At 47.0% G+C, this 12,418-nt stretch overlaps 1 protein-coding gene across 1 annotated transcript in view; it reads right to left on the bottom strand.

Moving 5' to 3' along the window:
• The window catches only part of dusp22a (dual specificity phosphatase 22a), a 203,937-nt gene that overhangs the window by 55,705 nt on the left and 135,814 nt on the right, over positions 1-12,418 (bottom strand). The window contains exons 6-7 of the mRNA XM_085991802.1: positions 6,533-6,607; positions 6,219-6,390 (exon numbers count right to left, since the gene is read on the bottom strand). Coding sequence (XP_085847928.1) covers positions 6,219-6,390; positions 6,533-6,607 — 247 coding nt within the window. The remainder of the gene's footprint in view (positions 1-6,218; positions 6,391-6,532; positions 6,608-12,418) is intronic.

Here is a 12,418-nt window from a genome sequence, read left to right on the forward strand (position 1 = left end):
ATCTCCCGCACTTCTGCCCTCACCCCTGCCCCTCCCTCCCGGAACCACCAGCCTCCACATTCAAGGGATCATCCTCCGCCATTTCCGCTACCTCCAAAGTGATCCCACCACCAAACGTATCTTCCCCTCCCCTCCCCTTTCAGCATTCCGTAGGGATCGCTCCCTCCGAGACACCCTAGTCCACTCCTCTATCACCCCAAACAGCCCTTCCCCTTCGCCTGCTACCTTCCTGTGCAAGCGCAGGAGATGTAACACCTGCCCCTATACCTCCCCCCTTCCCACTGTCCAGGGCCCCAAACACCCCTTCCAGGTGAAACAGCAAATTACTTGTACTTCTTGCAATCACGATGCGGTCTCCTCTACATTGGGGAGACCAAACGCAGATTGGGTGACCGCTTTGCGGAACACCTCCGTCCAGTCCGTAAGGGTGACCCCGAGCTTCCGGTCGCCTGTCATTTTAACTCACCGCTCCATTCCCACTCGGACCTCACCGTCCTTGGCCTCTTGTATTGTTCCACGGAAGCTCAACGTAAACTCGAGGGACAGCACCTCATCTTCCGATTAGGCACACTGCAGCCTTCCAGACTCAATATCGAGTTCAACAATTTCAGATCATAACCTCGGCCCCTATTACTTTTTTACTTATAATTTTTTCCACCCCTTTGTTTTGGGTCTTCCTTTCCCCACCCCCCCCCCCCCCCACTCCCCCCACTTTCCTTTTGTTTCTCTCTCCCACCCGGCAGCTGTCTCTTACCTGCCAGTACACTTCACACCTAATCTCAGCTGCCTTTTGTCTCCACTGGCCTATTACCATCTCGTCTGGTTTCGAATACCTTTTATTGTCTCTTTTACTTCTTTTGTTCGATCGCAGCCCTGCCTTCGATCTATTTTATTTTCTTTCCAGTTTTGAAAAAGGGTTTCGACCCGAAACGTCAACTCAAATTTCTCTCCACGGATGTTGCCTGACCTGCTGAGTTTTTCCAGCATTTTCTGTTGTTATTTCGGATTTCCAGCATCTGCAGTATTTTGCTATCGTACTAGTGTTTGGTTCACTGCCACACCTCTTCTAGGAATGCCTACCTTGAAGAAGTTCTGCTCTTCTCTTCGACAGGATCTCCGTTTGGCTCTTCAACCTTGTTCATCTTCATTACTTTCAGTTTCCCTTCTCGTGTTTGATCAGGTATCTGCCAAGACTCGGTTTCACAGCCACATCATTTTCCTCAGCAACTGTCTCCGGTTCCAACTTATTCCACGTGGATTCCAACTAAACTTCCACCATTCGTGTTTCGGATCCACCCAGGATTACAAATATCTCCAAGATATTCATCGTTCCTCAAACTACTGCTCTCGCCGCATCCTGAGATCCACGCTCAACGCCATGCGGCGCCACATGAACACTCTCGACCTCTCTCTTCAGCAACACCGGCGCACTCTATCTCAAAGCTGTCCGGGTCCACAGTTCCATTTCATCCTTCGACTCATCCGACGCTTCAACAAAAAACTTTTTTTCTTCCTTTCCGATGTCAAGGATCGCAAGCTTCATCAACTCTTGGACACCAACGCCCCTCCGGAACCTTCTTTCCCTTCACTTTCCTCTGACCCCGCTTCTCCCAATCTCACCCCCTGCCACGTTTTCACTATCCCCTCTGACCTTCCACTCTCTGACCCCGAACGATCAGTCATCAGCAAAGGCCTCAGCTTCATCCCCTTACGCCCCCACCTCAATGAATTTCGAGCTCAGCACGATGTTGAGCTCTTTTTTCGCCGCTTTCGTCTCCGTACCCACTTCTTTGGCCAGGAGTCTCCCCCCCGCACGACTGACCCTTTCTCCCGCTTTCAGAATTCCCGTTCTACCTGGACCCCTCCCCCTGACCTCTTACCTTATCTAGATCTTTTCATCGCTAACTGCCGCCGTGACATCGGCCGGCTCCATTTCTCTGCTCCCCTCACTCACTCCAACCTACCTCCCTCTGAACTTGCAGCACTCCATTCTCTTAGATCCAACCCTGACATTGTCATTAAACCCGCTGACAAGGGTGGTGCTGTTGTTGTTTGGCGAACTGACCTCTACCTAGCGGAAGCTGAACGCCAACTCTCCGACACCTCCTCCTACCTCCACCTGGACCATGACCCCACTACCGAACATCAAACCACCGTTTCCAAGACTGTCACTGACCTCATCTCCTCTGGAGATCTTCCCCCCGCTGCCACCAACCTCATAGTTCCCCAACCCCGCACAGCCCGCTTCTACCTCCTTCCCAAGATCCACAAACAGGACTGCCCTGGTAGACCCATCGTTTCAGCCTGTTCTTGCCCCACGGAACTTATCTCTTCCTATCTCAACTCTATCTTTTCTCCCCTTGTCCAGTCTCTTCCCACCTACATCCGCGACTCTTCGGACGCCCTCCGCCACTTTAACAGTTTACAGTTTCCTGGCCCCAACCGCTTCCTTTTCACCATGGACGTACAATCCCTCTACACCTCCATCCCCCACCAGGATGGCCTGAGGGCGCTCCGCTTCTTCCTTGAACAGAGGCCCGTCCAGTCCCCATGCACCACCACTCTCCTCCGCCTGGCTGAACTTGTTCTCACATTGAACAACTTCTCCTTTAACTCCACTCATTTCCTCCAAATCAAAGGTGTTGCTATGGGTACCCGCATGGGTCCTAGCTATGCCTACCTTTTCGTGGGATATGTCGAACAATCTTTGTTCCAGTCCTACTCGGGTCCCCTCCCTCACCTCTTTTTCTGATACATTGATGACTGTATCGGTGCCGTTTCCTGCTCTCGCCCCGAACTAGACAATTTCATTCACTTTGCCTCCAATTTCCACCCTTCCCTCACCTTCACATGGTCCATCTCTGACCCTTCCCTTCCCTTCCTCAACTTCTCCATTTCCATCTCTGGGGATAGGTTATCGACCAATATTCACTACAAGCCCACTGACTCCCACAGCTACCTGGACTACACTTCCTCCCACCCCGCCTCCTGTAAGGACTCTATTCCATTCTCCCAGTTTCTCCGTCTCCGCCATATCTGCTCCGACGATGCCACCTTCCACACCAGTGCTTCCGACATGTCTTCCTTTTTCCGCAACCGAAGATTCCCCTCTACCGTGGTTGACACGGCCCTCGACCGTGTCCGTTCTATCTCCCGCACTTCTGCCCTCACACCTGCCCCTCCCTCCCGGAACCACGATAGGGTTCCCCTTGTCCTCACTTTTCACCCCACCAGCCTCCACATTCAACGGATCATCCTCCGCCATTTCCGCTACCTCCAAAGTGATCCTACCGCCAAACGTATCTTCCCCTCCCCTCCCCTTTCAGCATTCCGTAGGGACCGCTCCCTCCGAGACACCCTAGTCCACTCCTCTATCACCCCAAACAGCCCTTCCCCTTCACCTGGCACCTTCCCGTGCAAGCGCAGGAGATGTAACACCTGCCCCTATACCTCCTCCCTTCCCACTGTCCAGGGCCCCAAACACCCCTTCCAGGTGAAACAGCGATTTACTTGTACTTCTTGCAATCTAGTATACTGTATTCGCTGCTCACGATGCGGTCTCCTCTACATTGGGGAGACCAAACGCAGATTGGGTGACCGCTTTGCGGAACACCTCCGTTCAGTCCGTAAGGGTGACCCCGAGCTTCCGGTCGCCTGTCATTTTAATTCACCGCTCCATTCCCACTCGGACCTCACCGTCCTTGGCCTCTTGTATTGTTCCACAGAAGCTCAACGTAAACTCGAGGAACAGCACCTCATCTTCCGATTAGGCACTTTGCAGCCTTCCGGACTCAATATCGAGTTCAACAATTTCAGATCATAGCCTCAGCCCCTATTACTTTTTTACTTATAATTTTTTCCACCCCTTTGTTTTGGGTCTTCCTTCCCCCCCCCCCCCCCCCCCTTTCCTTTTGTTTCTCTCTCCCACCTGGCAGCTGTCTCTTACCTGCCAGTACACTTCACACCTAATCTCAGCTGCCTTTTGTCTCCACCGGCCTATTACCATCTCGTCTGGTTTCGAATACCTTTTATTGTCTCTTTTACTTCTTTTGTTCGATCGCAGCCCTGCCTTCGATCTATTTTCTTTTCTTTCCAGTTTTGAAAAAGGGTTTCGACCCGAAACGTCAACTCAAATTTCTCTCCACGGATGTTGCCTGACCTGCTGAGTTTTTCCAGCATTTTCTGTTGTTATTTCGGATTTCCAGTATCTGCAGTATTTTGCTATCGTAAATCACATTAAATATGTACCACAGAGGGGTGGGGGGAGACACGATAAGGAATTATCTTCCATCCCTCAGCCCTGTACATATCCTGTGGTTTGGATTACTAGGTGTGTATTGGAAAACAAGAGTTGGGGGAAGGCCCAGACTCGAAAAGACGTGACGGAAGAGCTGTAAAAAGGAATCACACCACAGCTCTCTCTCTCTCTCGGAAGCTAGCTCTGACTACAGCAACTGCCAGATGTAAGTAGGAAGGGAAGACGGTCACCTTCAGCTCCCAGCCTGCAATCGACGTCGGCCACGACCAGCCGGACGGGTGATTGTAAGTATCATTGACTCTACAAGGGGTTTGCGCTGTGTCTTCTTCTTAGGCAGTCCCTCGGAACCGAGGATGACTTGCTACCACATTAAAAATGTGTTCGCAGGTGACTGATGAGTCCAATGCAGGACCTACAGTCTCTGTCACAGGTGGGACAGACGGTGGTTGAAGGGGCAGGTGGGTGGGGTGCTTGGGTTGACGGGCACTCCTTGCGCTTGGCTTCCGCTTGCACCCGGCGAAGAGCCTCGAGGTGTTCGGCGCCTTCCCGGATGCTTCTCCTCCACTTTGTGTGGTCTTGGGCCAGGGATTCCCAGGTGTCGATGGGGATGTTACACTTTTTCAAGGAGGCTTTGAGGGTGTCCTTGAAGCGTTTCCTCTGCCCACCTGGGGCTCTCTTGCCATGCCGGAGCTCCAAGTAGAGCACTTGTTTTGGGAGCCTCATATCGGGCATGCGGACAATGTGACCCATCCATCGGAGCTAATCGAGCGTGGTCAAAGCTTCGATGCTGGGGATGTTGGCCTGAGCAAGAACACTGACGTTGGTGCGCCTATCCTGCCAATGGATTTGCAGGATCTTGCGGAGGTAGCGTTGATGGTACCTCTCCAGCGCTGTGTAGGCAGCTGCAGTCAGATAAAGGAGGACGGGGACAGGTCATCTCCGATCCAGGCCTACAATCCACAACAGTAACGACCAGCCGTATGGGTGATTGTAAGTTTCAGCCAAATCTCAACAGGTTTTTGTCTGTGTTTTGTTGGTTTTAATAAACTAACAGTTTTGGGTTGAACCTAAACCTTTGTGTCGTCTACCATTTTGTTCCTGTAAAACCCAGAGTCAAAAAACCCTTGTAAGGACGAGGAAACCAAACACCTTACATGTTGTATCAACTTGTATTTATATAGCTCCTTTAACGTAGTAAAACGTCCCAAGGCGCTGCACAGGAGTATTTTAAGAAAAAAATTTGACACCGAGCCACATAAGGATAAATTAGGGCAGGTGACCAAAAGCTTGGTCAAAGAGGTAGGTTTTAAGGAGCGTCTTAAAGGTGGAAAGAGAGGTAACGAGGTGGAGAGGTATAGGCAGGGAATTCCAGAGCTTAGGGCCCAGGCAACAGAAGGCACGGCCACCAAAGGTTGAGCGATTATAATCAGGGATCCTCAAGAGGGCAGAATTAGAGGAGGGCAGATATCTCGGGGAGGTTGTGAGGCTGGAGGAGATTACAGAGATAGGGAGGGGCGAGGCCGTGGAGGGATTTGAAAACAAGGATGAGAATTTTGAAATCAAGGTGCTGCTTAACTGGGAGCCAATGTAGGGCAGCGAGCACAGGGGTGACGGGTGAACGGGACTTAGTGCGAGTTAGGAGACGTACCAAGTCCCGTAACTGACAGCATGGTAGAAAGTGAACTCGATGAACCTTGGTCTTTTTTTCGTCTAGCAATTCCTATGTACTTTCTTTATAACGAATTAAGCATTTCATATTTACCTTTTCCAACACCAGTCACAGTAACGCCCAATAGATGTCACAAACCGTCAATGGCAGCACACACTTTAGTACAGAAAAATGGCGAGTTGTGTTGCACATAAATTCATAGATCTACGTACTGCATTTGACTTCTTTCACACTAATAACTTCAGTCGGAAACTCAAAGATGCCGGGACATTGCTCCTGGGCTGCAGTTACCTCTTTTACAAGAGTCGCCTCAAACTCTTGGAGCTGTTGCTGGAAGCCAAAGTTCGGGCTGGCGTACGATCGGGCAGCCTTCACCGCGGACAAGCACTCTTCCCAGCCATAGTCGGTCACCGTCATGAGGTAAGCCACCACCACTGTTGTGCTGCGTGAAACTCCGGCTAAACTGTGCCATGGGAGGTGGAGGGATGACAAAAGAGAAGACATTTAATAAACACATCTTACTGTATGATTCCACGAAGGAAGCAAGAACACACGTGGATTGATATCCGAATTTTACAGCACTAAGAAGCTGACACTACACCTACCAATGGACAATGCACCCTCCACCATGCATTCGACATTCGTGGATAAATTTGATGCACTCCTTAAAGTACTGCATCCTAGGAGACATAAATCAACAATTTACATTGCACAGCTCAATTACATTATTTTTCAATATAGTTAATACAAAAAAAGCAAGTCAGGCTCTCCTGTGGAAATATGTTGTCCATTTTCTCCAAGAGCTCTCTCCCTCTGCAGAGTTTCACCATGGGGACATCTTAATGTGAAAATTCTCTGGCGCTGGAATTGGTCTTCGCCAGTAGTGTGAAACAGGCTCTTAGCGAACGGGCAGCCCACCTTACATCGCGCCCCATTTTCATATCCATTGCCTGTGAGCAGTTACTGATCCTGATGGTGGGAGGGAGCCATTTTGCCATGAATACATCTGTGCTGGCCAGTGAATCATTTACTGTTGATCAGTTCTGCTCCCTCTCACCATGGGGCTCAAAAAAAAAGAAAGACTTGCATTTATATAGTGCCATTCACGACCACCGGATGTCCCAAAGCTATTTACTTTTTGAAGTGTGGTCAATGTTGTAACGTAGAAAACACGGCAGCCAATTTGCGCACAGCAAGCTCCCACAAACAGCAATGTGATAATGACCAGATAATCTGTTTTAGTGATGTTGATTGAGGGATAAATATTGGCCAGGACACCGGGGATAACTCCCCTGCTCTTCTTCAAAATAGTGCCATAGGATCTTTTCCATCATCCTGAGAGGGCAGACAGGGCCTCGGTTTAATGTCTCATCCGAAAGACGGCACCTCCAACAGTGCAGCACTCCCTCAGTACTGCACTGGAGTGTCAGCCTAGACTTTTGTGCTTAAGTCCCTGGAGTGGGATTTGAACTAACAACCTTCTGACTCAGAGGTGAGTGTGCTACCCACTGAGCCACAGCCAACACTCAGGCCACAATTTTCCCCACCTCGGCGGGTCCATGCTGGGTTGCGGCCTCACTGCACTCCTGCACATCCTTACTCACACCAACTTACCTTGCACCTCCACCCATCCCTCTCGATCTACATTATCACTTCCCCATCTCACTAGCCACCCCTCACACTCACCCTCATCCTAGTCCAATCATATCAACTAACAACACACAAGGGTAGGCATTTGTATGCTTTAGCCAATGTTCATGTGAAGTTTGTTAATGTATTGTCAAACATTGAAATCATTATTTACAACACTTTGCGTCCTTGGAAAGATATGTGTTCACCCTTGGAAGTGTGCTGATGCCCTGAGTTGAGTTGCAGTGAATGGTGAGACATAACGGTACCCTCCGCAATGGTGATGAGTGTGAAAGGAATGGCTTGGGCATTGTAGGGATGCTTTATGGTGTTGGTGTGGGGTGGTGCCAACCTGGCGCATCATGTGGCAGCCAGGGTGTACAGCGTCAAGTGAAGTAAATCTGGCCATGGCGAGGCCATCCCTGGCGTCCTGGGCTGCAATGTGCTTGGGTGCTGATGCCCTGTGTCCTGTGCAGCATCAGGTGATTGCGGAGAAGGTTGGTGTTGTTGTTGGTGCTGCTGGTGTGCCTGGTGCTGCTGGTGTTGGGGCTGATCATGGTCAGATTCTGAGGACCAAGGTGAGAGAGTATAAACCGTACCCATGCTGATGGAATAGATGGCAGGTGAAGTAGAGATGACAGAAGCAATCTGTCAACGGTGAGAGAGGTTGTTCCAATGAGGTGACACTGGATAGAGAGTTTGCTCCAAACACTTGCAACCTGCATAAAGCTCAATCTGTCTTCCAAATGCAGTGAGCAACAGCTTCTGAGCTTGGAAAGTAAACAGCTGTGAGATGGGAGCTTTTATAGCACATTTCAAGCTGTCAAGTAATGAGATGATTCCATGGCCATTCAACTCCCACCCAGCTTAACAGACGTGATCCCCAAACAGTGTGGACCCCGTTGGCGAGCTGGTAAATTCTAAAGGTGAGCTCAAAATGACTTGAATTGCCTCCCCCGCCACTGCGTGTCAGATCTGCTCAGCGCTGATAGACCCGACATTTGGTAAAGGCGCGTGGCGGCGGGTTGACAGCGAGGTAAAAAAAAACACTTTTCCACCTGACCCGCCACCGATCGCACCCGCTGACTCCCCCCCCCCACCTTCAGTAATCGTTCCCTCGATGGCGTCGCTGTCAAAAATAGTCCAAATAAATCAGTAACAGAAATAAACAGCTTTTTATTTAAAGTTAGGAACCTTGGGTTTTTTTCAGCAAAGATGATGGTGACACCCACTCAAAACTATTCACTAAAAACCGTGAATCTAATCGTTTCTGCAATCTATTGACAAAAAGCACATAAAAGATATGAACCAAGAAATTACTGTTGGCAATAAGAACACAAGATGCTTGGCACATTCATGTGACTTTCCCTTACCCATTAAAAAAACATATTGAGGCGGAAATTCCTCCCCAAACGCGTGAGTACGGAAGGGGTACTCACGCGTCTGGCCGGAGGAAATGCCGGTTTTCAGCATGCACAGCGCATGCGCTGAAAACCGGCATTTCCTCTCCTCCAACCCAAGAGTTGAAGAGGCTAGCGCGTGCGCTGTAGGGGGCAGCGCGTGCGTCTTGGATTTCCTCTGTTTTGGGGGATTTGCGCATGTGTAAAGGCCTCTGGTCTTTACGCTTGTAAAAAGCACACGTAAGTATTTATTTTTACAGGTAAGTGGTGTTTTAGTGTAATTTAGAATTTTTTTCCCACAGGTTTATTATTTTAAAGAATCTACAATAAGGTAAGTTTAGTTTTAGACCCTTTTTATTAAAAATTTATTTTTTTCAAAAAACAAAATTGTTTAAATTATTTTTTTTAACTTATTTATACTTAATTTAATGATTGGGATGTTTTTTAAATTTTTATTTAAAGTTTAAATAGTGTTTTGGGCCCCCGTAGTTTTCATGAGTTTGACAGTTCTTACTCTCAAACTCATGAATGAACCTTCCCCTCCCCTGATTGGTTGTACAGTGCTCACCTGATCCCAGCCGGCACATCGCACTAACTACGCCGCTGGATCAGGTAAGCACTGCGCGCTGACATCTGAACCGGGCCTGTGACAGGAAATGCAAACAGGCCCGGGCTTCAGATGTCAGCGCGCAGGGTGAGTGCAGATCGGGGGCTTGCACGCGTGGGAAGCCCCCGACCCGAATTTTTGGCCCATTTAAAATATCAAAGTAATATTGTACGAATGCAATGAGCTTTCTTCCCCTTTTCGGCTACTCCTCGGGGGAAATCTGCACCATATTCCACAACATTCCTCGTTTTGTATAATTGTCCTTACTGCCTTTGATTGTGTAAAAGAATCTGTAAATTGAGCCTGAATCTGAGTGTACAGCTGGACCACAAAGAGGTCAAACAATGAATGTTTTCAGGTACAGTGGCTCTAATTGACTTTCAGCAATGGCTCAGGTTTCCAGCGAAACATTTTAGACCCAGGAGCTTGATCCATCAATCTTCATAAAGTGCAGCTTTGTTAAAAAAAAAAGATATGAGATTTGGAGGAGGATGGAACCATCCTTGGGGAGCAGCAGTAAAATAAATTATCCAATGGTAATTTAAATGAAATTATGCTAATTTATCAAGTTTACAAGAACAATTGAACTGCTTGACCTTTGGTAATGAGTTTCCACTTATCGTAAATTCTCCCAGTCTACAAAGAAAAAGCACAATATACAGAGAGAGTATTAAAAGCACAATATACAGAGAGAGTATTAAAAGCACGATATACAGAGAGAGTATTAAAAGCATGATATACAGAGAGTATTAAAAGCACGATATACAGAGAGAGTATTAAAAGCACGATATACAGAGAGAGCATTAAAAGCACGATATACAGAGAGAGCATTAAAAGCATGATATACAGAGAATATTAAAAGCACGATATACAGAGAGAGTATTAAAAGCACGATATACAGAGAGAGTATTAAAAGCACGATATACAGAGAGAGCATTAAAAGCACGATATACAGAGAGAGCATTAAAAGCATGATATACAGAGAGTATTAAAAGCATGATATACAGAGCATATTAAAAGCACTATATACAGAGAGAGTATTAAAAGCACGATATACAGAGAGAGCATTAAAAGCACGATATACAGAGAGAGCATTAAAAGCACGATATACAGAGAGAGCATTAAAAGCACGATATACAGAGAGAGTATTAAAAGCACAATATACAGATAGAGTATTAAAAGCACGATATACAGAGAGAGCATTAAAAGCACGATATACAGAGAGAGCATTAAAAGCATGATATACAGAGAATATTAAAAGCACGATATACAGAGAGAGTATTAAAAGCACGATATACAGAGAGAGTATTAAAAGCACGATATACAGAGAGAGCATTAAAAGCACGATATACAGAGAGAGCATTAAAAGCATGATATACAGAGAGTATTAAAAGCATGATATACAGAGCGTATTAAAAGCACTATATACAGAGAGAGTATTAAAAGCACGATATACAGAGAGAGCATTAAAAGCACGATATACAGAGAGAGCATTAAAAGCACGATATACAGAGAGAGTATTAAAAGCACAATATACAGATAGAGTATTAAAAGCACGATATACAGAGAGAGCATTAAAAGCACGATATACAGAGAGTATTAAAAGCACTATATACAGAGTATTAAAAGCACTATATACAGAGAGAGTATTAAAAGCACTATATATAGAGTATTAAAAGCACGATATACAGAGAGTATTAAAAGCACGATATACAGAGAGAGTATTAAAAGCACTATATACAGAGAGAGTATTAAAAGCACGATATACAGAGAGAGTATTAAAAGCACTATATACAGAGAGAGTATTAAAAGCTTAGTGATGACATTTATTTTCTTCCTCCTTCCATTTTCTGCCAATTCCCTGCCCTCCACCTCCAGTCCCTTGAAGCCATTGATCCCTTGTTGGGTTAATGGTTTAATTGGCACTAGGTACTAATTTCACCAGCCCCCCCACTTCCTCATCTCCTAAGAGTGATGGTTCCTTGCTGGGGTACAATTCCACTGGTGCTGATCAGTATCCAGTAGCACAAAGTCGAATATTCAAAGACGTTTCATTCATTTCCTCACAGATAATTCATCTCCATTCCAAGCAACTTTGCTTTGTTGGATGAAGATGCCATTGCAGCGAGAGGGTTCGAGTACAGGAACAAGGATGTCTTGCTGCAGGTGTACAGGGCCTTGGTGAGACCACATCTTGAGTATTGTGTGCAGTTTTGGTCGCCTTATCTGAGGAAGGATGTTCTTGCCATGGAGGGAGTGCAGCGAAGGTTCACCAGGCTGATACCTGGGATGGCAGGAATGACGTATGAGGAGAGATTGGGTCGATTGGGCTTGTACTCGCTGGAGTTTAGAAGAATGAGAGGGGATCTCATTGAAACTTATAAAATTCTAACAGGACTAGACAGACTAGAAGCAGGAAGGATGTTCCGATGGTGGGGGAGTCCAGAACCAGGGGTCACAGTCTAAGGATAAGGGGTAAGCCATTTAGGACAGAGATGAGGAGGAATTTCTTCACCCAGAGAGTGGTGAACCTGTGGAATTCTCTACCACAGAAGGCAGTAGAGGCCAATTCATTAAATATATTCAAGAAGGAGTTAGATATATTTCTTAAGGCTAAAGGGATCAAGGGATATGGGGAGAAAGCAGGGACAGGGTACTGAATTTGGATGATCAGCCATGATCGCATTGAATGGCGGAGCAGGCTCGAGGGGCCGAATGGCCTACTCCTGCTCCTATCTTCTATGTTTCTATGTTTGTCTAACTAAAAAGAGATGGAAGACCCAAACAATAATGGGATGGAACCTGAAAGTTCCAGAGAGCTGACAGCTAATGAGTAGAACAAATCCCAGATTAAA

Source organism: Somniosus microcephalus, chromosome 6 (genome assembly GCF_052327205.1).
Source record: "Somniosus microcephalus isolate GS21.2 chromosome 6, FLI_Smic_1.0, whole genome shotgun sequence".
Classification (NCBI taxonomy): Eukaryota; Metazoa; Chordata; class Chondrichthyes; order Squaliformes; family Somniosidae; genus Somniosus; species Somniosus microcephalus.